The sequence below is a fragment of the Acinonyx jubatus genome, chromosome A2, assembly GCF_027475565.1.
Source record: "Acinonyx jubatus isolate Ajub_Pintada_27869175 chromosome A2, VMU_Ajub_asm_v1.0, whole genome shotgun sequence".
Taxonomy (NCBI): Eukaryota; Metazoa; Chordata; class Mammalia; order Carnivora; family Felidae; genus Acinonyx; species Acinonyx jubatus.
Genome location: NC_069383.1, coordinates 72073947 through 72100273, shown reverse-complemented (window position 1 = coordinate 72100273; position 26327 = coordinate 72073947). Strand labels below are relative to the sequence as shown.

Sequence of the window (26327 nt, the reverse complement as noted above, 5' to 3'; positions counted from 1 at the left end):
CAGATAGCATTTTAGATTTTTAAACTGTATTTCTTCTCTGATATTTTTAAGTGAATAAGATAAATTTAGGAATATAAAAAAAAATATGTTAATATTTAAGTATCTAGCTGTTCGTTCCTGTCAGTGCTCTCAGTTATGGATAATTAACCAAAACCTGCAAGTCAACATTTCTAAAATATTACATAATGGATTTCCTCTTGTCATTAAATAAATTAGAGATTATTATTTCATGAGCCATCACAGGCAAACCTTACCTCATCTTCAGAATCCGAAGAACTGCTGGAAGAATCAGAGCTTGATGAAGAAGAAGATGAATACTTGACCAAGCACAAAACAATTAAAGCTTGTGAGATGCAGGAATTTTTTTATTACTAAGTCTTTCAAATACTTAACAAAAATCAATCTAGTGGCTGAGAAACAGATGTTGTATTATTCTGAAGACTTAAACATTAAAAAGTGAAATGTCATACGCCCTTACACACACACACACAAGCCTCAACAAAGTAACAGATATGGCAATGGTAGTCAATTTTCCCCTTTCCCTCCCTGATAGCAACAGAGGAGTTACTAGGTTATAAGGCGGGTGGTGCCTTTCTTTATATTGCTAATAGAACAAAACCACCCATATCTACCAAAGGACCTCCAGGCTCCTTGACTCATTGACAGTCAGCATACAGGTTGTATAAATTATCTTACTTTTCTTGTAAGCTCTTAATCGTAACATTTAGAAAAATGGAAAACTTTTGCTCACCCTACCAGATTTCTTCTTTTCTTTTTTCTTTCTCTAAAAACAAACAAAGTACAAATCTAAATAAGCTGATGTGAGTTTTTAATATTATACTGATAGTAGTACACCCAACTGTGATATTAAAAACAACATTAAACTCTTACCTGCTTTTTTTTGGATGAGCTCTCACTTCCACTTAATAATTTCTCCCTGTGTTTTTCTAGTTCTTTCTTCCAGTTCTGCAAAAAGGTTATGAACAACATCAAAGGCTATCTATCCCCTTCTAACACACCTGATATAGACAGCTACTACTTCCTTCCCTCTATCCTCTATTACCTCCCACCATCTCAGCCTCTAAGAACAGGGAAAAGGTATTCCAGGTGCCAGAACCCTGTCACCAAAGAATCCTCTAAAAGCTCTTTATTAAGGGGGATATTAAAGAGTGGGAGCTCTCCAGTGCGTATTGAGAAGAGGAGTACGTATTATCACTGAAGCTGACAACTTTTTTCAAAAAAAAAAAAGAGATTCTCTTTCCAGACAGTAAAAACTGAATTAATCTATATTGTACCTGAAATACTACATACATGTTTATGACCAAAACAGGCAAACATCATGGAAAACTCAGAGTAATATGGGGCCATGGGGGCAGGGGAAGATAAAGGGAAAAACCCAGATGACCTAAATTACTGTAAGATGATTTTCCACTTTTTAATTTTTTTGCTCTTTTTATTTTAAAGAAATCGTGCGTTTATATACAAACCTGTATTCAATGTACAGAGTGCCCTTAAACCTAAAAAGCATGCCTGACCCCTGATTTGTTAAAAAATTATTTCATATTTCTTTTTTTTCTGTTTTTAATGTTTTATTTTATTTTTGACAGAGAGAGACAGAGCATGAGCAGGGGGAGGGGCAGAGAGAGAGAGAGACACAGAATCCGAGGCAGGCTCCAGGCTCTGAGCTGTCAGCACAGAGCCCGATGTGGGGCTCGAACTCACAGACCATGAGACCATGACCTGAGCCGAAGTCAGATGCTCAACCGACTGTGCCACCCAGGCGCCCCAATGTCATATTTCTTTTAAGAAAACATATGTGTCTATTTTTTCAAACAGGTACTATTTACAAACCTCATTCATTTTTTCTTCAAATTCAGCCAATGCCTTGGAGCCTTTCTTTTTCTTCTCTAGTTGTTCTTTCACTTCTTCCCTTAATAAAATAGACACATAAGTTTTCAAGCAATTCAAATTAGAGATGAATACTTACAAACAAAACCAAAATTTTGTAAATAAAAAAATATTAGTATCCTAATAAACTTCCATTCCAGTGTTGACACATTTTAAAGTTCTTTGTTCATACCCTTATAAGCCAATTATCATTAACACAGTCTTTCAGATAACACTGATTATTCCTTTCCCAAACATGGATTACAAGAGCTAATACACCAAACGTTTGAGCACTGTTTTCAATACATTTTCCTTTAATCCTTACAACAATCCTGTGAGAAAACACAGTATTATTACACCAATTTTACAGATACGAAGCAAAGCTTGAGGCAGGTAAGAAATCTGCCTAGGGTCCCAAAGCTGATAGTTTCAGTGTTAGGGAGAGCTAAGGTCTATTTAAACTACTAAATTTTTTAATTAAACATCTATTTTACAATGCACCTCTCATACTGCACAGAAGAGTTGGTACAATATGCCTGATTGCTAATTCTCAGAATGGCCTGCTTACAAGTTTGGCCTTGGCTGGCATCTGGGAACTTGGATTTTGAAGGCTCCTTACCATTCCGTTAAGAGTGGCTCACTGTGCCTATCTGTACAAATACTACTGCTTAGGCTGAACCTGTACTTCAGGGAGTCTGGAATTTTGGGATCTGATAGGGAGAGGCTGACTAGTCCCCGGTAAAAACCCTGGGCACACTGAGTCTCTAATGAACTCCCCTGGTTGGCAACATTTCATGTATGTTAACACAACTCATTGCTGTGGGGGTTAAGCACATTCCATGTGACTATATAGGAAGAAGCCTTGGAAGCCTGAGCCCAATCTCCCCTGGACTTCACCCCATGCAACTTTTCTCTTTGCTGATTGTGGCTGGTACTCTTTCAGTGTAATAAGTCTTACCCAAGAGTACAACTATCTGGGAGTCCTTCTAGCAAATTACACAACTGAAGGGCTATCTTGGGGGACTCTAATACACACATAATATACTTTCTCGAGCACTCCCCTTAAAGTTCATTTCTTCTCACCAATTTTGAAGGTAAAATGTATTTTGTTTTGGGATAATTTTCTGGTATGCTGCAACAGTCAACAACAGCATTCATGAAAACTCTAAGAGGTAGACGTGGCTTACTTTCTCTTTAACTCAAAGGAAGAGTCCTTGTTACATATAAGCAAAACTTTCAACTATAGTTATCCAGCTTTTAGGGGCACTTACAAGCATTATGAAGCTAACAACTCTGAAACTTGTCATAAGTTCTCAGGAGTCTGATATTTAATAATAAGACATACTAAAAAAAAAGTAAGGCCAGTGCTGTGATGCTTTATTTACAAATAATCAGAGTTACTCAATGAGGGCAAATAAAAACCCAAAAAACAATTTAAAACAAAAATTTTTTAATGGGAAATTCAACTTATTGAAAAGCCATCAGGTAAGAATAGAAACATGGCTTAACATTATCCTTCCTAACACCTACTTACACTTCAATGAAGGGTGAGATTAGTCAAACCTACCATTTTAAATAGCTTAAAACTGCAAGCTTAAGGTCTCTTTTAGGGGATAGAGAAGAGATTGATATGAAAGGTTAACTGCTAGCTCTTTAGCTACACAGGGTGATGGATTCTCAAGTATTTGTTCTATGCTCATGCATGATGCGTGTATTTCGTACATTGAAAAGAAAGCACCAATGAATATCACTTCAAAAAATTATGTATCTGACAGTTGCTTTGCAATCAATTAAAACTGTAACAGTAACCTTTAAAAAATCTATGAAAATCTTATAAATGGTTAAATTGTTACACAAATACCAGGTAGGCCTTGGTCGATTCAGATAATCTTGGATTGTTGGCCCTGAAGACTGGATTGGACCCCTGGATCTGGCCATTGCTATTGGGTTCATATAGGCCTTGAGGAAAGAACAAAAATTAGCTCAATTAAAAAAAAAAAAAACATCAAAAATGCAAATGTTCACTTACTCACCAAGCAATTTTTATTATAAATGCATACTATGTCCAACTAAGCATGAATAATCTACCAAATTTTTCATTACAAAAAAAATTAATACTCTATTAAGTCTCACAAGTTCAGGAGATGAATCATATCACTATTACATAGAAAAAAAATTTTTTTTACCAGAGATTTAAAATTAAAAAAAAATTTTTTTAAATACTTATTTATTTCTGAAAGAGAGGGAGAGAAAGAGAGAGACACAGTGCGAAAGGGGGAGGGTCAGAGAGAGAGGGAGACAGAGAATCTGAAGCAGGCTCTAGGCTCTGAGCTGTCAGCACAGAGCCTAATGTCGGACTCGAACTCACAATCGCGAGATCATGACAGGAGCCGAAGTCAGACACTTAACTGAATGAGCCACCCAGGGTGTCACCCCACCTTTTTTTTTTTTTTTAACTTTTTTAACGTTTATTTATTTTTTCGAGACAGAGCACGAACGGAGGGAGGGTCAGAGAGAGAGGGAGACACAGAATCCGAAGCAGGCTCCAGGCTCTGAGCTGTCAGCACAGAGCCCGATGTGGGGCTCAAACTCACAGAACTCACAGACTGTGAGATCATGACCTGAGCTGAAGTCAGACGCTTAACCAACTGAGCCACCCAGGCGCCCCCCACCTTTTTTTTTAAACTAGAGATTTAATAAAAATAATAATGATACCTCTTTCTTACTGTAAGATGATTTTATGTTTTCTCCTAAAGCCCAATAATCCCATGAGATGGTAACACTATGCTTACTGGCAAATTAAGAAACTTGGTTGCAAAATAATTAAAGATCTAACTTTATTTTTTTTAAGTGTATTTATTTTGAGAGAGGAGAGACGGAGCGGGGGAGGGGCAGAGAGTGAGAGTGGGGGAGGGGCAGAGAGAGGGGGGAAGGAATAGAGACTACCAAGTAGGCTCCATGCCCAGTGGGGAGCCTGATGTGGGGCTCCATCCCAGGAGAGCGAGATCATGACCTGAGTGGATATCAAGAGTCAGATGCTTAACCAACTGAGTCACCCAGGTGTCCCAAAGATCGAACTTTAAATTCATCACTTATTCTACTATATCTTTTATCTCAGGAAATACTATGCCATACTGATGGCAATTTTACTTGCCAATTGGTAACGTCAAATATTAAATTATGGACAGACAACAAAAGAAAAAAAAACAGCAGGACTTCACCAACATTAAAATATCTGTTTATTGGGGTGCCTGGGTGGCCAGTCGGTTAAGCATCTGACTTTGGTTCAGGTCATGATCTCACAGTTTGTGAGTTGGAGCCCTGCACCGGCCTCTGTACTGACAGCTCAGAGCCTGGAGTCTGCTTCAGATTCTGTGTCTCCCTCTCTCTCTGCCCCTCCTTTGCTTGTGCTCTTGCTTTCTCTCTCAAAATAAATAAACTTAAAAAAAAAAATCTGTGTATCAAAGAACACTATCAAGAATGAAAAGACAATCCACAGAATGGGAGAAAGTATTTGCAACTCACAGATCTGACAAGGAATTAATACCCAGAATGCCTAAAGAAATCATACAACTCAACAGCAAAAAACTCTAACAACCCAATTAAAAAATGTACAAAGGACTTATATAAACATTTCTCTAAAGAAGATATTCAAATGTCCAATAGCACATGAAGAGATGTTCAACTCCCTAGTCACTGTCCCAACCAAAGACACTGACAATCCATTAATGCAAATCACGATGCAAATGCAAAGAAAATGCAAATCAAGATGCATCAATGCAAGATGCCACCTTGCATAAGAATGAAATTCTTAAACATGCTACAATATGGATGAACCGTGGAAACATGCTAAGTGAAATAATCCAGATATAAAAGGCCAAATACTGTATGATTCAACTTATAAGAGGTATCCAGAATAAACAAATTATGGATAGAGATAGAAAGTAAAAAGGTTTCCAGGGGCTGAAGGGGAACAAATGACTGAGAATTACTCTTTAACGAGTACAAAGTTTCTTATCTGGGATGCTGAAAAAGTTCTGGAGGGGGCAACTGGGTGGCTCAGTCAGTTGCACATCTGGGTCAAATTTCGGCTCAGGTCATGCATGACCTTATGGTTCATAGGTTTGAACCCTGAGTCAGGCTCTGTTCTGACAGCATGGAACTTGCTTGGGAGTCTCTCTGCCCCTTTCCTCCCCACACACATGTGTGCCCCCCCCTCTCTAAATAAACTTTAAAAAAATAGTTCTGGAAATGGACAGTGGTGACACTTGTACAACACTGTGAATATATTAATGCCACTGACAAACACTTAAAAATGGCTAAGACAATGAACTTTATGTTATGTTTATTTTTACACAATAAGGAACTCTACAAAAATCAAATTCTGCTGTCTATACTGAACTTACTATGACAGAAAAAACACATTTTTAGATACTTAAAAAAAAAAACATATCCAGACAAAATAAAGCAGGTTTCTTTATTAATGACACTATCTAGCAAAGAGATACTGTTTTATTAAAATTAACTGTGCTACATATATAAAATTTGGTCTTTAAATTAGTCTCAACTCCTTGATCCTCATATTTGGTTTTCCAAATTTAATCCAAGTCAACAATCATTTATAAAAACTCTTCCACTGTTTAAACAAAAAGAATTCTGGTCAAAAATGACTATTATCAACATTGATTTTAAGGCCTTAAACTTAAGACTTAATATTCCAAAAGAAGTGAAAGAATGTATTTGTTGCATTTTATTTAACAAAACCCTTGAAAATAACCAACATTTCCCACCCTCAAAACAAGTATGAGTTATATTATTTCCAGATTTCTCTGGCAGATCAAACAACATAAAACTACTATAAACAGTACAAACTGAGAACTAGTCCCATTCAACCGGATACTGCCTAATTAATTACATGGGATGAAAAAGTCCATTAACATAATTTTCTTCCATGCAGGAATTAATGCTAGAACTCCTAATGTCAGGCATGTTTACAGAATCAGGGCTAGATGTGAATATCAAATCCAACTCAAGAGAGAGGCATATAGTGACATTCTTTACATCAACTGTTATGTCTTTGAGTATTTCAATCAACTGCCTCTGCTGAGAATTTCACTCAGTTCATGTAGTTCATGTGGAAATATGACAGCCAACGGAAGCTGCAATAGAGGAACTGTGGCCCAAATAATGACACTGACAATCCTAATAACCAGAAGCAAATATATGTGCAAAGCTAAGTTCATCATTTTTAAAACAGGAGATATCTATCACCTTCCCATTTCTTTGGTCCCATGTCATAATTTTAGTAGCACTTACCAGTAAAATATCTTAAGTTTAAAACTGTACAAACTGTTTATTTCCAAAGAATGCAAATATATACAAGGATGTTCAAAACTAAATTACTAAAATAGGGAAAACTGAAAACACCCAAAGAGCCATCAAATTGAGATTCATTAATTATATATTAAAATATACCTTCAAAATGAAATACTATGTAGCCATAAAAAGAGAGATCTATAGTTTCTGATATGGAAAGATGTCTGAGATTTCCTAAATGTGAAGCAAAAGCAGGTGGCCAAAATATAAGATGCCATTTTAATGAACAACTATAGATTTTTTAAAAATCTAGATGCTTTAGGGGGCCTGGGTGGCTCAGTCAGTTTAAGCATCCGACTTCAGCCAAAGTCATCATCTTGGGGTTCGTGAGTTCGAGCTCTGTGTCAGGCTCCGTGCTGACAGCTCAGACTCTGGAGCCTGCTTCAGATTCTATATCTGCCTCTCTCTACCCTTCCCCTGCTCATGCTCTGTCTCTCTCTACCAAAAAAATGAATAAAACATAATAAATCGATAAAATATCTATATGCATCAAAATGTAAAGGCAGATGTCCACTTTCATCATTTCATACCCTGGAAAAATTTTTTAAAAACAACAATTCATGGGGCGCCTGGGTGGTGCAGTCGGTTAAGCGTCCGACTTCAGCCAGGTCACGATCTCGCGGTCCGTGAGTTCGAGCCCCGCGTCAGGCTCTGGGCTAATGGCTCGGAGCCTGGAGCCTGCTTCCGATTCTGTGTCTCCCTCTCTCTGACCCTCCCCCGTTCATGCTCTGTCTCTCTCTGTCCCAAAAATAAATAAACGTTGAAAAAAACCAATTCATTACCTTTATAAATGAAAAAAATCAAAAAAACTACACACAAACATTATCATAATAATAAAGGTAAACAAAATGAGAAAAATTCACTCACAATACTGCCACTCCAATTCCAAGAGCTGAACTGTTTTCAAATAAAAATTCACAAACAGTACAGTCACAACTTATCACTTTAATTAAAAAAAATTGGGGGGCGCTTGACCAGTTCAGTCAGTAGAGCATGTGACTCTTAATCTCGAGGTCATGAGTTCAAGCCCCACTTTAGGCATACAGCCTACTTAAAAAAAATCGTAACACATTCACCATGTTTTACAGTCTTCAAATATACTTGCATGTATCTTAAAAGTACATTAACATTTTTATGTTATGTCTACTGTGAAATTGCTTCCCTCAAGTACATACAGTCTGTCTTACGGTTTACTTTTCAGAGGAAAATTAAATAGTAAAGTAGTATATTCACATCCTAAGACTATTAATCACAGACAACTTATGATACAATTACAAGAGCTATCATTGTCTATGTAATACGCTTAACATAAGCTTTTGATTATAAACACTATCCTTAGTTCGCTTAAGTACACTCCAAATATCTCAATTATTTATTTCAACTATAACAGTAATATTTATTTTAAAAAACAGCAAAGGGCACCTGGGTGGCTCAGTTTCTCAAGCATCCAGGTCTTGATCTCAGCTCAGGTCATAAGCCCCTCATTGGGGGGCTCTGAGCTGACAGCAGGGAGCCTGCTTGGGATTTTCTCTCTCCCTCTCTCTCTGCCCTTCCCCTGCTCATGTGAGCACTCTCAAAACAAATAAAACTTTTTTAAAAATAGCAATATTTATTAAAGACATCTTATATGCCAGGCTCCTTGCAAAAACACTTGATGGTCTGTGCTCATAATCAATAAGCAACAGTGCTTCTTTTTACTATGAACAGAAAGGCTTTTAAAACAAAAAAATTAATTTTACAAAGATAAAGCCTTTTTGCTTATTATGCAGCAGTGTTAAAAACAATGTTCTTAACATTAAGGGGCTGGGTGGTTAGGCACCAGTTAAAACACAGAAATTGTGCAATTTCTCAAACTGTCTCACTATGACTTAATCACATTAAATGCTGTGACCTTACAAATCAAATACTTGTATTCATATATAACTAGAATTGTCTGTGGCTCCAAACTGCTGCATGAGTTTGGTAACAAAGCAATTTGCTTTTGAAATTCAGGATAGCAAATCAAACTGAAGGAATAGGTAAGTGGGCAGGTACTGAAAAGAGCAATGTGAGAACAAAATGTGCAGAACTTCATTTGTTACTTTGATTACCTATTTTTATCTAGAGGATACATCTGTTTTAAAGGGCACAAAGTAACCAAAAAGAACATGAAACTTCTGGAAAACAACGAGGACAAAGGGTGGCCATTATGAATTTAACAGCTCTTCATAAATCTTGAGAACTAAAATGTTCAGTTAAAAAAATAACTGTTCAAGAATGTACAATACCTAGAACGAACCCTAATGTAAAGTTCGGACTTCAGGTGAAAATGATGTGGCCAGATAGGTTCATCAACTATAACAACGCCCTTCAGAGCAGGGTTGCAAGTAGGGGGAGGCTGTGCGTAACTGTGCACATGGAATATATGGGAACTCTCTGCACTTACGGCTCAATTTTGCTGTGAATTCAAAACCGCTCTGAAAAATCTATTTTTTTTAAGATTTTATTTTTAAGTCATCTCTACACCCAACGTGGGGTCAAACTTACAACCCTGAGATCAAGAGTCTCATGCTCTACTGACTGAGCCAGCCAGGCACCCCAGAGTAAGTCTTTAAAAAACAACAAAAACAACACCAAAACTTTCAACCTGGACTTTATGGCTTTTTTAGAAAGCAATTCTATCATCTTTAGAACTATGAATTTACCATCAATGTATGAAGAAAAACATGCCATTATTTTCAGAGGCAAACATTCATTTTATTTAAAACCAAGAATTATAATGGGGTGCTGGGTGGCTCAGTCCACTGAACTCTTGATTTCAGCTGGGGTTGTGGTGTCGCAGTTGTAGGATCAAGCCCTGCACCAGGCTCCACACTGGGCATGGAGCCTGCTTGGGATTCTCTCTCTCCCCTCTCTTTGCCCATCCCCCGCTCATGTGTGTGCTCTCTCTCTCAAAACAAATAAACAAACAAACATTTAAAAAAAAACCCTATAAGTTATGATATACTGAACTAAGTACCAAATGACCCAAGTTTTGGTCCCAGTTTAAACAGTTCCATCTATGGTCAACTATTTTTGAAAAAGTTGGAAAGAATCAACAAATGGTGCTGGACATCACCACACAGAACATACAGAATAAACCTGGACCACTTTCCTACAGCATACACAAAAATAAATTCAAATGTGTGACATGAAACAATCAAAATCCTAGAGAAGAATACAGGCAGCAACTTCTCTGACCTTGGCTGTAGCAACTTCTTACAAGACACACTGTCCCAGGAGGCAAGGAAAACAAAAGCAAGCATGAACTACTGGGACTTCATCAAGATAAAAAGCTTTTGCACAGGGAAGGAAACAATCAACAAAAGTAAAAGGCAGCCTACAGAACTGGAGAAGATAATTGCAAATGACATATCTGATAAAGGGTTAGTATCCAAAATCTATAAAGAACTTATCAAACTCAACACCCCAAAACACATAACTCAGTTAAGAAATGGGCAGAAGAGGGGCGCCTGGGTGGCTCAGTCGGTTAAGCGGCTGACTTCGGCTCAGGTCATGATCTCAGTTCCGTGAGTTCGAGCCCTGCGTCGGGCTCTGTGCTGACAGCTCAGAGCCTGGAGCCTGTTTCAGATTCTGTGTCTCCCTCTCCCTGACCCTCCCCCGTTCATGCTCTGTCTCTCTCTGTCTCAAAAATAAATAAACGTTAAAAAAAAAAATTAAAAAAAAAAAAAAAAAAGAAATGGGCAGAAGACATGAATAGACATTTTTCCAAAGACATCCAGATGGCTAACATGCACATGAAAAGATGCTCAACATCACTCATCATCAGGTAAATACACATCAAAACCACAATGAGATACCACCTCACACCTGTCATAAGGGCTAAAATTAACACAGGAAACAACAGATGTTGAGGATGCAGAAAAAGGGGAACCCTCTAACACTGTTGCTGGGAATGCAAACTGGTGCAGCCACTCTGGAAAACAGTATGGAGGTCCCTCAAAAAGTTAAAAATAGAACTACCCTATGGACCCAGCAATTGCACTACTAGGTATTTACCCAAAGGATACAAAAATACAGATTCGAAGGGGTATGTTCTCCTTGATGTTTCTAGCAGCATTATCAACAATAGCCAATGGATAAAGAAGATGTCTCTCTCTCTCTCTCTCTCTCACACACACACACACACACACACGAATATTACTCAGCCATCAAAAAGAAAGAAATCTTGCCATTTGCAACAACATGGATGGTGATAGACTCTATTATGCTAAGCGAAATAAGTCAATCAGAGAAAGACAAAAACCATATGATTTCACTCTTATGTGGAACTTAAAAAACAAAACAGATGAACATATGGGAAGGGGGTTAAAAAGAGAAGGAAATGGGAGCCTGGATGGTTCAGTCGGTTAAGCATCCGACTTTGGCTCAGGTCATGATCTCATGCTCATGAGTTTGAGCCCCACATCTGGCTCTGTGCTGACAGCTGGGAGCCTGGAGGCTGCTTCGGATTCTGTTTCCCTCTCTCTTAGCCCCTCCCCCAATCACATACACTCTCTCTCCCTCTCCTTCTCTCTCAAAAATAAACATTAAAAAAAAGAGAGAGGGAAACAAACCATAAGAAACTCTTAATGAAAGATAATAAAACCGAGGGTTGATGGAGGGAGGTTGGGGATGGGCTAAACCTGTGATGGGTATTAAGCAGGGCACTTGTTATGATGAGCACTAGGTATTATACTTAAGTGCTGAATCACTAAATTCTACTCCTGAAACCAGTATGATACTATATGTTAACTAACCAGAATTTAAATAAAAATTTGGAAGAAAAAAAGTTCCATCTCCTCCTCCATGCAACAAGAACACAAAATTAGACAATCTTCTAAATCTTAATTTCATGTTTTCATTCCCACCTTTAAAATTTTTTTTAATGTTATTTGTGAGAGAGAGAGAGAGAGAGTGCGTGCAGGAGAGGGGCAGAGAGAGAGGGAAACAAAGAATCTGAAACAGTTGGGTCCAGGCTCTGAGCTGTCAGCACAAAGCCCGACGGGGGCTCAAAGGCATGAACCTCGAGATCATGACCTGAGCCGAAGTCAGACACTCAAATGACTAAGCCACCCAGGCATCCCTCTTTTCCACTTTTTAACTGCAAATAAAATGTTACCAGAACACTCTATGCCACAAAAGCATACCAACTAATAAGTAGAGCCCAGAGTTATTATCAAAATGTTCTAGTAAAATGAAACTAATCTGAAAAGTTTCAAATGCTTTAAAGGTATGTGTAACGCAACACTTCTCCTACGTAAAACAAAGACAAAACATCTTAGGCCTCTATATGAAACCATATCCAAGGTCTGGTGATTTCTAAATTTTCAAGTCCACAGTTTAAAGAGTCAAAACACTCTGAACACCTCAAACCTAATAAGGATGCTCCATCAGAACACCATTTCAACCCTATGAGAAACTGGATACCACAAGGTCTGACCCACAGCAGGGAAAGCAGGAGAAAAGAACATTCCTTAACATTGTAATCAAAGTTCACCACTGTGGTTCCTAAACATCTTTGATTATGAGTAGTATATAAAATTAAAACGAATGTTTTGAAGAAATGTCACCATATCATAAAAGTAAAGCTCTTTTAGTAGCCCTCCCAACCCAAAAAGGCAATAATCATTGAATATAAAAGTTCATTAAATTTGGTACATTAACTCTTTTTTAACGTTTATTTATTGTTTTGAGATACAGGGACAGAGCATGAGCGAGGAGGAGTACAGACAGAGAGAGAGAGGCACAGAATCCAAAGCAGGCTCCAGGTACTGAGCTGTCAGCACAGAGCCTGATATGGGGCTGGAACCCACCAACCACAGATCATGACCTGAACCAAAGTCGGACACTTAAGTGACAGAGTCACCCAGACATCCCAATTTAGTACACTAACTTTAACTGCATTTATTTTTTTTCATTTTGCTGCTGGGTGGTTAAAAGTCGATCACAAATCCAGGAACTTGAAGGCTGCAACCTAAGTTTATTGTTAATCCCTAATGTTTACGGCCCATCCAGTCTGATTTATAATCCAGACTTTCCAAACCAACCTAGTAGCCATCTAGAATGCCTTCTTCCCATCTCCTCCTGTCCAAAGTACCTTCTCTTTCGAATGCCTTCAAGAACTTCGAAACTGCATCATGTTATTTCTTACATTCCTGTGTCTCTTTTATCTCATTTACTAAAACAACTTCCATGCCAAACGTTCTCTGGCCATTTGCCTTTTGCGGTTTCAACTATTCTGCAAAGCTGTGGATAACACTAATGCCCCTTTACAGAGGCTCAGAGAAGAAAAGCAACTTATCCTAGTCACCCGACCCCTGAGGGCCCAAAACTGACATTGCCGTCTATACCTGACTTCAAAGGCAATTGTTTTTCACCCTTCATTCCTACACAGGTCCTACTAAGTGCCAGGCAGTGCTAGGCACGAAGCCAAATGTTTCGATCCTGGTCCTCAAACGGGAGTCTACCTGCCGCTAAAACTAGGCACGCAGCAAGCCCAGAAAAAGGAGCTGCGCCTGAGGCCTCCGCCCCTCCATCCCACCAGCGTGCGCACGACAGGGGCGCGGAGCCAGATCTTCTATACCGGGTAGGGGGCCAGTCCCGGGGCCTCCGTGGGCCTCAGACTTACGACAAACGTACAGGAGACAGAACTCCTCCAGCCCTTGTAGCTGTAAAAACTGGGCACTGCTAGTCGGAGTACCGGAGGAAAGGGAGCTAGGGAGCACTGCCAGAAGGTGCGGCGGGGTTAAAAAAAAGAGGGGGACACGGGAAGAGGAAAGAGGGGACAGAGTGGGGGGCCCGAAAGCGCCAACTGCGTGCTCGGCGCACGCGCGTCTGGGGCCGAAGGGGATGGGGGGAGTTGGATCTCCCGGCTCGAGGTCCGAGCGACGCCGCTGACCCTCAGGCCCCGTCGGGGAGAGCAAGGGTTTCTGCTCCCCTGCCGCCGGCCCCGCGCCGCCCCACTGTTTTCCCCACTCAGTACTCACCACTCGATTGTCCCGCTTCCCCATGCTGCGGGACTAAGCGCACAGTCAAACGCCGAGGAAGATCAAGCCAGACAGGCGGCCGAGATGGGCCCGCCGCAGGTCCTTCTGCCTACTCCCCACCCTGCCCAGAGAGAGGCGCCTCGCGAACCTAGCGGCCGCACCCGACCACAGCGCCACCTGCCGTTGTGGAGGAGAGGAGGGCGCCGGCGATCACCCGCTTCTCCCAGGCTTCTCCTGGCGGATTCCTGTTCGTTACCAGGCGGATTCCTGTTCCTAACCACCCAACCCCGGGCCGGCCGCCCCTGCTCTTCTATACTGCGTTCTCACCAACTCGGCTTAGACGTTTTTACTCTCTTCCATTCCTTATGCGCTGAAATCCTTACTCTAGGGGATACAAAGATTATCCCAACGCTTACTGTGGGCTTAACATAGTGCAAGTGCTGGCGGTGAAGTGAAGACCAGGACAGACATGTTCCCTCACAGAGTCCGGCCGGTGGGCAATTCATAGACTAGGTGATGGGAAGCTGGATATGGTGGACACGAAGATAATTAAAACACACCAAACCTGCTTTCAAATGGCCTGTCTACAACCTGCTAGGGGATATACATACACAGAGCCAACTTTATTGCACGATGTGTCATAATAACTTAAGTACAGTACTAAAACTTCAAGGGAGGTGATCTGGGTTCCAGAGAAGGAGCCGAGTATTTATCGACATGGTGAGAGCTGGGCCACTCTGGGCCCATCTAAGCACAGTCATTAGAAAGTAATCGAAAATCAACTTTAATCTTTTTTGGACTCTTGAAAAAAAGCAAAATAGGCTTATATCATTATATACATGAACACTCCTTAAAATTATCTTTCCTAGGGCGCCTGGGTGGCCCAGTCGGATGAGCGTCCAATTTAGGCTCAGGTCATGATCTCACCGCTTGCGAGTTCGAACCCCGCATGGGGCTCTTTGTTGTCAGCACAAAGCCCACTTTGGATCTTCTTCCCCCTCTCTCTCTGCCCCTTCCCCATCCGCAAGCTCTCGAAAATAAACATTAAAAAACAAAAACAAAAACAAAAAAAACCCCTCTTTCCCAATTTCCATCTCTCCCCTTTCTCATACTGCATTGCACAACAGATGCTGCCAACTCCCATTTTCTCTCAAAAATTTCCCAAACTCTCTTAAATGCAGCCATTGGTGGTTCTACTCCCCACTAGATGTTCATTCTCCTGAGTAATTCATTTTGCTTTTTACTGTAAATTCGTCCTCTAGTCTCATTTCTCCCCCTCCTCCTCCTCCTCCTCCTCTTCCATTACCCCTGATTTAAGCTGGGGACTTCCACCAAAGACAGGCTTCCCAGGATGCACAAGAGGAAGACAGGAATCTGTGAATATTAAAGTTTTTTTTTCATGGCTACTTTACAGTTTTTTTAATAGTCTATAAACTTCGTAGATATTATTTCCAGTGCTCCAACATAAGCATTATGATATCTGTGAAAGAATACAGTTTTTCTCTTTAGCTCCTTCTTACCTTTGACTTCCTTTGGCTGGTTATACAGAGTACAGAGATTTTTAAAATATGATAATGATATAATCCAACAGAAATTTTTTTTGTTTCCTGTAGATGGTTCCCCCTCTGGTAATGTATACAGCACATTCCAGATGGTACATGGATGCCATGGGAGGATAGAGAAACAGGAAAATGACCCGTAGAAATAATGAAGAAGGCCAGAGCAATTGGGAGCTCACCTGAGTGGACTCCATAAAGAAAGGGTTGGTCCTGGCCTTCTCAGGATGTAACTTACAGTGACTCAATCAGAAGAATAAAGAAATGCTTTATACATCCTCTGTACAGTGTGATTTGCTAATAAACACATTTCCCTTCTAGCTATGGACCTATATAACCCTCCCAAATGTTCTAGACAGAACTAAGCAACTGCATTCCATTTTTCACATGAGAAAAACTGAGGCTAAGATAAGTTAGGTAATTTGCCCCAAGTCCCATAGCTAGAAAGTGGAGAAGCTGGGGCTTCAAATACAGGTGTGACAAACTTGAAAGCCTATACTTTCCTTACAATATCACACTGCCTTTGAAGGATGAGGGATAATTGAGAAGTGTCATTACAGGTGGATTGGGAAGGTGACAAACTCCCACAGAGGAGCTGAAATGGAAAGATACTGCAAACAGAGGGAACAGTCTGAGTAAAAGGAAAGGTAATCAGGTGTGGCAGCATAGACCAAATGTGCTGGGGGGGCGGGGAAGCAAGGCTGGAAAGGTACATTGTAGCTGGAGGCAAAGGGCCTCGAATGCTAACGGAGAAGTTTTATTTTATTCTGCAAAGTTTTTGAATAAAGGAATAACTTGAGCAATGATAAAACACAAAGCTCCAAATAGTGATGGTCTAGGGATTTTCACTATTGAAACTATTCCTATTTCACTATTCCTATTTTCACTATCCCTGGTACAGGGATTTTCAACTTGAATAGCATTCAACGATTTTAACTCAAAAGGCATCTTTAACATTAAATACACTTGGACTGACTTGGATCTGTATCCATATTTAATACTGTAGTTAAATATTATATACTCTTCATTGTTGTTCTGTGGGTATATAAGAATTTCAACAACAGAGACACAGAAACCCAATCCACAAAACGCAAGTGTTCGTTGTTTGAGTGGGCATATCCCTAGACTTGAGATGGAAGCATGGAGTTTTCATGTTTGAAGACATAGCCATGTGATTATCCAACTATCTTAATTGGAAAAGACAGGAAAAGACAGGAACCAAGGTAAATATCCATTACAAAGGAACTGGTAAAATAAAGTATGGTACATCCATGCAATGGCAAACTACCCAGGTATTTAGAAAGTGATGTACAGCTGTATGTATTGATATGGAAAAATAGCCATGATACATTATTAAGAGAGAAAATTTTAAAAGAGTATATAGAATATGAGAACACGTGCATTAACAGGAGGATATATTGGTTGAACCATATGAAATTGTTGATATTTAGCAATTTCTAACCTATATGAATGGCAATCATATGGTTTAACTTATTACATATATATGCTTGAATATGTCCAGGAAAATTTCTGGAAAGTTTACACACTAAACTCTTACTGCTGGTTACTTTATAATAGTATTAGTGAGTTGAAGTGTTGGGGGGGGGGCATATTTTTCACCATATAGCCTTCTTTTCTGATTTATTTTATTAAAATTTTGCTCAACTAATCAACCCCCCTTTCTGATTCCTCTCTCACCATGTCAGTTCTGGATGTGATTTTACTTACATAGAGAGAAAACAGTGACCAGTAAACATGATCATCTTGTGCTTTAAACAGGTGTATTTCTCACTGCAAAAAATATAAAAAAGATACATTTTTAAAAAGATTTTGAATCACGAAAACCAAATAGCCATTCACTTTATTATCTATCTACCTATCATCTATCTATTTATAGTCTTGAGGTCTCTCTTTTTTTTTTTTTTTTTATTATCATGCTATGAATTCATAGGGAATGGGTCCCAGCAGCTCAGGCTCCTTTCCATTGGTTCTCACAAATTGTGCTTCTCTGGGTAGTGCAGGCTGTTACTTCAGTTGAACCCAAGTACTTTTCTCTTGGGCTTCCTTCTTTTTCTGATCATTTTCCTTCACACGCTTCGGAAAGCTCTCTTGGCTCTTTGAGTGCTACTATGCTCAATATGTACATTAATTCTCTTGGCAAGAATCTTGCCTTTAACTTGTCTGTTTACAACAATGCCAACAGCATGCTGGGTAACACTGTAGCCTCTTGCAGTTTTGCCATGGTAACATTTCTGGGGTGTTCCTTTTTGAATAGTGCCATTCCCCTGATGTCTACAATATCACTTTTCCTGTAGATAGGCATGTATGTGGCCAAAGGAACCACTTCGTGTTTTCTGAAAAGGTCTGGAGAACATATAGCGGGTGCCTCTCCTCTTTACCTTTGTGTTGGTCATTTTGGTGAATTACTGGAAGGTGGCGATTCGTCCAAAAGGGAGCCATTTACTTTACTTACATTTCCTTTTGTAAACCTATGGTTCATTACTATTAATGGGCAGGGGCAGTGGAAGTTACCAAGCACAGTGAGTCAGAAAGGAAAATTCCTGATGTTCATTAGAGCTTCAACTAAATCAACGTGTTACAGTTTTACTATAATTCTCCTCTTGTTCCCATCTCTATTGAGGTGACTCACCAGCTATAAAAGTTCTTTGCCAATTATTTCAGGTTGACTTTTGCTAGCAATGAAAGAGAACACCTTTAATTTAAAAAATTAACTTGATTGAGGTATACCTTACATGTAATAAAATTCACCAGTTTAAAATATACAGTTTGTTGAATTTTAACAAATGCCTAGTCTATATTTTGACCATTACAGTCAAAATATAGAATGTGTTCATTTCTCTAAAAGTGCCCTTGTGCCTTCTTGCAGTCTCCCAGGGTGGGAGGCTGATCTATTTTCTGTCAGTATGGTTTTTTGCCTTTTCTAGAATTTCATATCAATGCAATCAAATATGAGATATATTTTTGTGTCTGATTTCTTCCACTTAATGATACTTTTGAGATTCACCTGTGTTGTGTGAGCCTGATGCGGGGCTCAAACCCTTCAGCCGTGAGTGAGATCATGACCTGAGCTGAAGTCGGACGCTTAACCGACTGAGCCACCCTGGTGCCCCAGTGGCATTATTTAAAAGTTTATTTATTTTGAGAAAGGGGGAGGGGAAGACAGAGAGGAAGAGAGAGAATCCCAAGCAGGCTCTACCTAATGCGGGGTTTGATCTCATGAACTGTGAGATTACAACCTGAGCCAAAATCAAGAGTTGGACGCTTAACCGACTGAGCCATCCAAGCGCCCCTCAGTGGTATTTGTCACAATGATTATTCTCTTTTCCTCAAAAGATTTTTCTTCACTTTCTAGACATCACCACATGTTCCTTCTAAAGGCCATTTAGTCTTTGTTGCTTCTTCTTCTTCATCTCTGGTCTATAAATATTAGGCTTAGTTCTGGGATCTCTTCCTTTTATATATACTTTTCCCCTTGGTGATTTCATCCAATCTCTGGCTTCAAATACCATTTATATACTGATGACTCCAAAAATTTCATCTCCAATCTACCTCTTCCTTGGACTTCAGATTCACATTTAACTGCCTTGTCAACATCCCCACTTCAGTGTCTAATATGTATCTCCAACTTAACACGTTCCAAATCCAGCTCTCAGTATTACCCCTAAAAGCAGCTCCTCCTATATTCTTCTCATCTCAGTAAATGGCAATTTGATTTTTCCAAGTGCTCAAGCCAAAATCCTTAGAAACGTTCTAGCTTCTTCTCTATCTCTCAGTGTATATACTGTCAACTTTACTTTCAAATTTCAAAATATAATCTTCTTCCACTTCTCCACTGTTTTCACTTTGAGTGAAGCCCCTGCTATCTTTCATTTGGCTTATATCAAGAGCCACCTAACTGGTCTCCCTGTTTCCACTCTTGCTACCCTAAAGTCTATTCTCGAGAGAGCAGCCAGAGTGGTACTTTAAAACACACATCAGATCATGTGCCAGTTCTGTGCATCTCACCTTTGAATGGCTTTCCATCTTATTCACAGTAAATGACAAAGTTTTTACATTGACTTACAGGCCCCTACAAGATATGCTTCCCCCTGCCACTTACTTCTCTGGGTATCTCCTAGCGTTTTCTAGCCATTGGTTGCAGCCACACCAGTCTCCTTGCTGGTCTTTGGCAATCTTTGTCATGCTCCTGCCTTAAGGCATTTGCACTTGCTATTTCTTTCATCACATCTCCACCTGGATCCTTCTTTTCTTTAAGGTCTTCAAATGTCCTTCTCCATGAGGCTTTCATCCTGTTTAAAACTGCATCCCCATAGCACTCTCTCTGCCTTTTCTCTGTTTTGTTTTTTTTCTACAGCACTTGTGTAACATCCTAGATATATTGTGATAGTTATTTGCTTGCCTCCCTTCAGTAGAAATAAGCTCCATTAAGGCAATAAATCTTCACTATTCTGTCTGCTGCCATAACCTGGTGCCTGGGACAGGGCTAGGCACATAACAGGTGCTCAATAAATACTAAACGAATCAATGAATATTCCCACCACCAAATCTTTAAATCTGCACCCACTGTCTTTGCTGGCCCTCCTAGTAGAGCTTTTCTCTATCAGAGTACAGTTCTCCTTCTTGTGCTCCTTCATTCCTGCTGTTCTTTCTCACTCCTTCCCCTTCCATCCCCGTGTCCCCCCAGCAGACTCTCTTCCATCTCACTCAGAAAAAAAGTCCTCCTTTGATATCACATCCTTTTCAAGCTGTACCTCAATTCTCTGCTCCGCTTCATGGCTAAGTCTCTCGAAGAGGTTGTCTAACATTCTCTCTCCACCTCCCTAATTTCATCTCTGACTACTCTTCTCCCCTCGCTCTGCTCTCTATGCCCTCAGCACATCGGTCTCCTTTCTGTGCCTGTACGCTCAGCACTCCACCTGGTTTCCTGTCTCTTCCTTTATGCTTCAACTCAACGCTTCTTACAGGGCCTTTCCTGCCGACCATGATCCAAGTACTTTTTATCTTATCATGTCTTTCTTTTCTTTATGGCACGTATCATAACGTGATTATCTTGAGCACATATTTATTTATTGTCTGTCTCCTACTAATATGTTAGCTCCACAAGAGCAAGGGCCGTATTTGTCTTGTTCACAGCTGTATCTATAGAGTTTAAAGGTGCTTGGCACAGAGTAAAGGTTCAATAAATGTTGAATGAGTGAATGAGTTTCCAGTGACTAGATGACTTAAGTCTAACTCATGTGTGCAAATAGATGCATTCATAGTACTGCTCATGGAAGCACTGTTTCATATACAAAACAATGGGATGGCTGGGGAGAAAGGTCTATCAATAGGGGATCGACTAAGTAAATTAGAATACATTTACACAATGGCACACTATACAGCCATACTAAAGGGTGATGTAAATTTGTATTTATTCAAATGACAAATTATCCAGGATATTATGTAAACAAATAAACAAACAACTCCCAAAGCACAATTTATTGGAGTGCACAGCCCATTTCTGTGGTATAAGATTATATTGATGTATCTTTGTAAAGTTAGGTATCTAGAAATTGTTTATCAAAATATTAGCAGTAGTCTTATCTAGGTGGTAGAATTTGTATGTTGTTTTTTTTTTAAATTTTTTTTTCAACATTTATTTTTGGGACAGAGAGAGACAGAGCATGAACGGGGGAGGGGCAGAGAGAGAGGGAGACGCAGAATCGGAAACAGGCTCCAGGCTCCGAGCCATCAGCCCAGAGCCTGACGCGGGGCTCAAACTCACGGACCGCGAGATCGTGACCTGGCTGAAGTCGGACGCTTAACCGACTGCGCCACCCAGGCGCCCCATAATTTGTATGTTTTTAAGAAACGTATTTTTTCCTTTAGTTTTTGTATTTTTAAAGTTATTTTATGGTCAATATGTAATCATTTTATTTCACCAGCTACATATAAATCGTCTGGTCACTGGAAACTCATTCACTTATTCACTTCTAGACCCTAGAGCATACGCTCATATTTTTTTCTTGTGTGTTATATGCAATCGTATGCCAGGACTGTTTGAAGCTAACACCACCATCTACTTCTGACTTGGAGAGAATGACTTCAGGAAATAAGATAATTTGTATTTGTATAGCATGTCAGAATGTCTGGCACTTCAGGCGGTGGTTCCTTGAATGTTAATTGCCTCCCTTGTTCTCTCCCTGAGAGCGCCATTATTTTGCTGCACATACAGTTAAGTAACACTGTATCACAATGAAATCCAACAAGCAGGAGGGAGGGTCTTTTATCACAAACCATCACTTTTGACACTTCTGCATCTTTGTATCATATGCTGTTTGAAAGGTTGCGCCAGTAGATAGATGTTGAGTGAATAGGAGTGAACTTGACATTCCTTATCAGCTTTTTGAATACACTGTCATAATAGATGTCATTTTCCAATGAGGAATCATGGGGACCAAAGGAAGTACAGGATTTAGAACAATGGGCCCCATTACAAGTGTTCTCAAAATGTTCTGCAGGAGAGTGAATTGTAGTGGGGGGTGGGGTCTGTTGATGTAGTAGTCCCGGGCAGTTACTGAAGTCATGAAATGTCTTTGAAGTCATCTATATTATTATAAAATTTTAATTTTGCATTCTATTCCAGTCTTCTTAAATGTTATTTTGAAAATAGCGTCTTTCTTAATGAAACATTTTTCTCTTTTAAGAAAATTGATGTTTGAGGAATGTAGATCTTTTTATGTGTAGCTTTGCATTCTCCCCTTATACTCCAGATTTCTGGGAATCCCCATTTGAAAAGTTGCAGGCTCCACTATCATGGTTTTTATCCACATTTAAATAAGGATACTACTTTTGCACTTAGCTTTTCAATAGTTTGAAATTACAGTGCAGAGCAGCGACCTCAAGTTATAGTACTGATAGAGGAGAAAGGGAGCTGGGTTAGGATTTTTGCTGCAATTGATAGAAATTTACTTGAGCTACGTAAGTTAATCGGAGAAAAGAAAAAAAGCTAGAGACAGACTTCATTATAAGGATATGGGGAGTTTCAGAGCCTGGGGAAGAGGAGCCAGAAGGTTGTCTGGATCCAGTCTCTGCACATTACCATCTCGATCTCCACGGATCAGCACCCCATGATCCCCTGTGTACACAGGGAGAAATACAGCTATTTGCAGCTCTGAATTTATAGATAGCACTCACAGATGTAGAAGAGACAGATGCACAGTCTCTTGGTCCCATATCCCCTGGGATGCTATGGTTCCCCAATCTGCTCCATCCAGGAAAGGGGGGATTCGCAGAACAAGTATGATCTCCTGGGGCCCATCCCTGCTGGGAGTTCTTCCCTAGATAGCAGTAAACTAGGCTGACACTTCAAAGGGCAAAAATCAGTGGCAAAGGCCTTTGGGCTTTTTATAAAATGAAATTCTAAGTGAGCACAGCAGAGATAACTAGAGCTCAACCGAAGGATCTTTCTGTGTGCTGCTTTTTAAGAAAATGGTCCAGTCAAACCTGGTTGTTGATGCCCACAGTTTGTGGAAACATATATGAGTGACTTCTTAAACTACAAACTTTCAATTTTATAAAATTATATTTATTTATTTTTGAGAGAGAGTGAGCACAAGTGGGGATGGGGCAAAGAGAGAGAGGGAGACCCAGAATCCGAAGCAGGTTCCAGGCTCTTAGCTGTCAGCACAGAGCCTGACACCGGGCTCGAACCTACAAACCGTGAGATCATGACCTGAGCTGAAGTCAGACACTCAACCAACTGAGCCACCTTGGCGCCCCAAACTTTCAATTTCTCAATAAAGGCCATATTCTTGACTTTCTGTACGATCCCTCCTGAATATTTCATATAAATTTTTAAAAGTTAGATGCAATTCAGGACCTGTTGCACAAAATTAAGGCAAGTCCTACTGAAAGATCCCAGGGAATTCTGGAGGACTACTTTAAACATACCTGATATCAACCCATAACCAGTAAAGAAATCTCCCAAAAAACAAGAGTCCACGGCCAGATGGCTTTCCAGGGGAATTCTACCAAATATTTAAAGAAGAGTTAACACCTATTCTCTTGAAGCTGTTCCAAAAAGTAGAAATGGAAGGAAAACTTCTAAACTGTATGAAGCCAGCATTACCTTGATTCCAAAACCAGACAAAGACCCTACTAAAAAAGGAGAACTACAGACCGATTTCCCTGATGAACATGGATGCAAAAATCCTCAACAAGATACTAGCCAACTGGATCCAACAACGCATTAAAAACATTATTCACCACAACCAAGTAGGATTTACACCTGGGATGCAGGGCTGGTTCAATATCCACAAAACAATCAGTGTGATACATCACATCAATAAAAGAAAGGACAAGAACCACGTGATCCTCTCAATAGATGCAGAGAAAGCATGTGACAAAATACACCATCCTTTCTTGATCAAAACCCTCAAGTAGGGATAGAAGGATCACACCTTGAGATCACAAAAGCCATGTATGAAAGACCCGCCACTAATATCATCCTCAATGGGGAAAAACAGAGCTTTCCCCCTAAGGTCAGGAACAAGACAGGGATGTCCACTTTTGCCACTGTTATTCAACATAGTATGGGAAGTCTTAGCCTCTGCAGACAACACAAAGAAATAAAAGGCATCCAAATTGGCCAGGAGGAGGTCAAACTTTCACTCTTTGCAGATGACATGATACTCTATATGGAAAACTCAAAAGATTCCACCAAAAAACTGCTAGAACTGATCCATAATCAGTAAAGTTGCAGGATATAAAATCAATGCACAAAAATCAGTTGCATTCCTGTACACCAATAATGAAGGAACAGAAAGAGAACTCAAGGAATCAATCCCATTTACAATTGCAGCAAAAACCATAAAATACCTAGGAATAAATCTAACCAAAGAGGTGAAAAATCTATACACTGAAAACTATAGAAAGCTTATGAAAGAAATAGAAGAAGACACACACACACACACACACACACACACACACACACACACACAAGGAAAAATATTCCATGCTCCTGGATAGGAAGAAAAAATATGGCTAAAAGTCAATACTACCCAAAGCAATCTACATATTCCATGCAATCCCTATCACAATAACACCAGCATTCTTCACAGAGCTAGAACAAACAAGCCTAAAATTTGTATGGAACCAGAAAAGACCCCGAATAGCCAAAGCAATCTTGAAAAAGAAAACCAAAGCAGGAAGCATCAACAATCCCGGACTTCAAGCTGTATTACAAAGCTGTAATCATCCAGACAGTATGGTACTGGCACAAAAACAGACACTCAGATCAATAGAACAGAATAGAGAACCCAGAAATGGACCCACAAATGTAGGGCCAACTAGTCTTTGACAAAGCAGGAAAGGATATCCAATGGAACAAAGACAGTCTCTTCAGCAAATGGTGCTGGGAAAAATGGACAGCAACATGCAGAAAAATGAACCTGGACCACTTTCTTACACCATACACAAAAATAAAGTCAAAATGGATGAAAGACCTAAACCTAAGACAGGAAGCCATCAAAATCCTTGAGAAGAAAGCAGACAAAAACCTCTTTGACCTTGGCCGCAGCAACTTCTTACTCAACACGTCTCCAGAGGCAAGGGAAACAAAAGCAAAAATGAGCTATTGGGACCTCAGCAAAGTAAAATCTTCTGCACAGCAAAGGAAACAATCAGCAAAACTAAAAGGCAAACAACAGAGTGGGAGAAGATATTTGCAAATGACATATCAGATAAAGGGTTAGTATCCAAAATCTATAAAGAACTTATCAAACTCAACACCCAAAAAACAAATAATCCAGTGAAGAAATGGGAAAAAAACATGAATAGACACTTTTCCAAAGACATCCAGATGGCCAACCGACACATGAAAAAATGCTCAACGTCACTCATCATCAGGGAAATACAAATCAAAACCACAAGGAGATACCACCTCACACCTGTCAACACGGCTAACATTAACAACTCAGGCAACAACAGATGTTGGCGAGGATGCGGAGAAAGAGGATCTCTTTTGCACTGCTGATAAGAATGCAAACTGGTGTAGCCACTCTGGAAAACAGTATGGAGGTTCCTCAAAAAATTAAAAATAGAACTACCTTACGACCCAGCAATTACACTACTAGATATGTATCCAAGGTACACAGGTGTGCTGTTTTGAAGAGACACATGCACCCCAATGTTTATAGCAGCAGTATCAACAACAGCCAAAGTTTGGAAAAAGCCCAAATGTCCATCGATGGATGGATGGATAAAGAAGATGTGGTGTGTGTGTGTGTGTATATATATATATATATATATATATATATATATATATATATACACATACATACACACACACAATGGAGTGTTACTCGGCAATCAAAAAGAATGAAATCTTGCTGTTTGCAACTATGTGGATGAAACTAGAGGATATTATGTTAAGCAAAATTAGTCAGAGAAGGACAAATATCATATGACTTCACATATATGAGGACTTTAAGATACAAAA

At 39.7% G+C, this 26327-nt stretch overlaps 1 protein-coding gene and 1 pseudogene across 8 annotated transcripts in view; both read right to left on the bottom strand.

Moving 5' to 3' along the window:
- The window catches only part of FAM133B (family with sequence similarity 133 member B), a 47102-nt gene that overhangs the window by 15667 nt on the left and 5108 nt on the right, over positions 1-26327 (bottom strand). Inside the window, exons 1-6 of one of the 8 annotated variants that reach the window (XR_008296835.1) lie at positions 14271-14472; positions 3749-3846; positions 1852-1930; positions 892-966; positions 752-784; positions 255-317 (exon numbers count right to left, since the gene is read on the bottom strand). Coding sequence is in view for 7 of the 8 variants with exons in the window: in XM_053218461.1 (XP_053074436.1) it covers positions 255-317; positions 752-784; positions 892-966; positions 1852-1930; positions 3749-3846; positions 14271-14294 (372 nt within the window). In the remaining variant the exon portion in view is untranslated. Of the gene's footprint in view, positions 1-254; positions 318-751; positions 785-891; positions 967-1851; positions 1931-3748; positions 3847-13923; positions 14247-14270; positions 14473-17554; positions 17618-26327 lie in introns of those variants that run through there. The other 7 variants (XM_053218460.1, XM_053218461.1, XM_053218462.1 and 4 more) reach the window with 7 other exon arrangements.
- Positions 17663-18857, bottom strand: LOC128314789 (60S ribosomal protein L21-like; annotated as a pseudogene).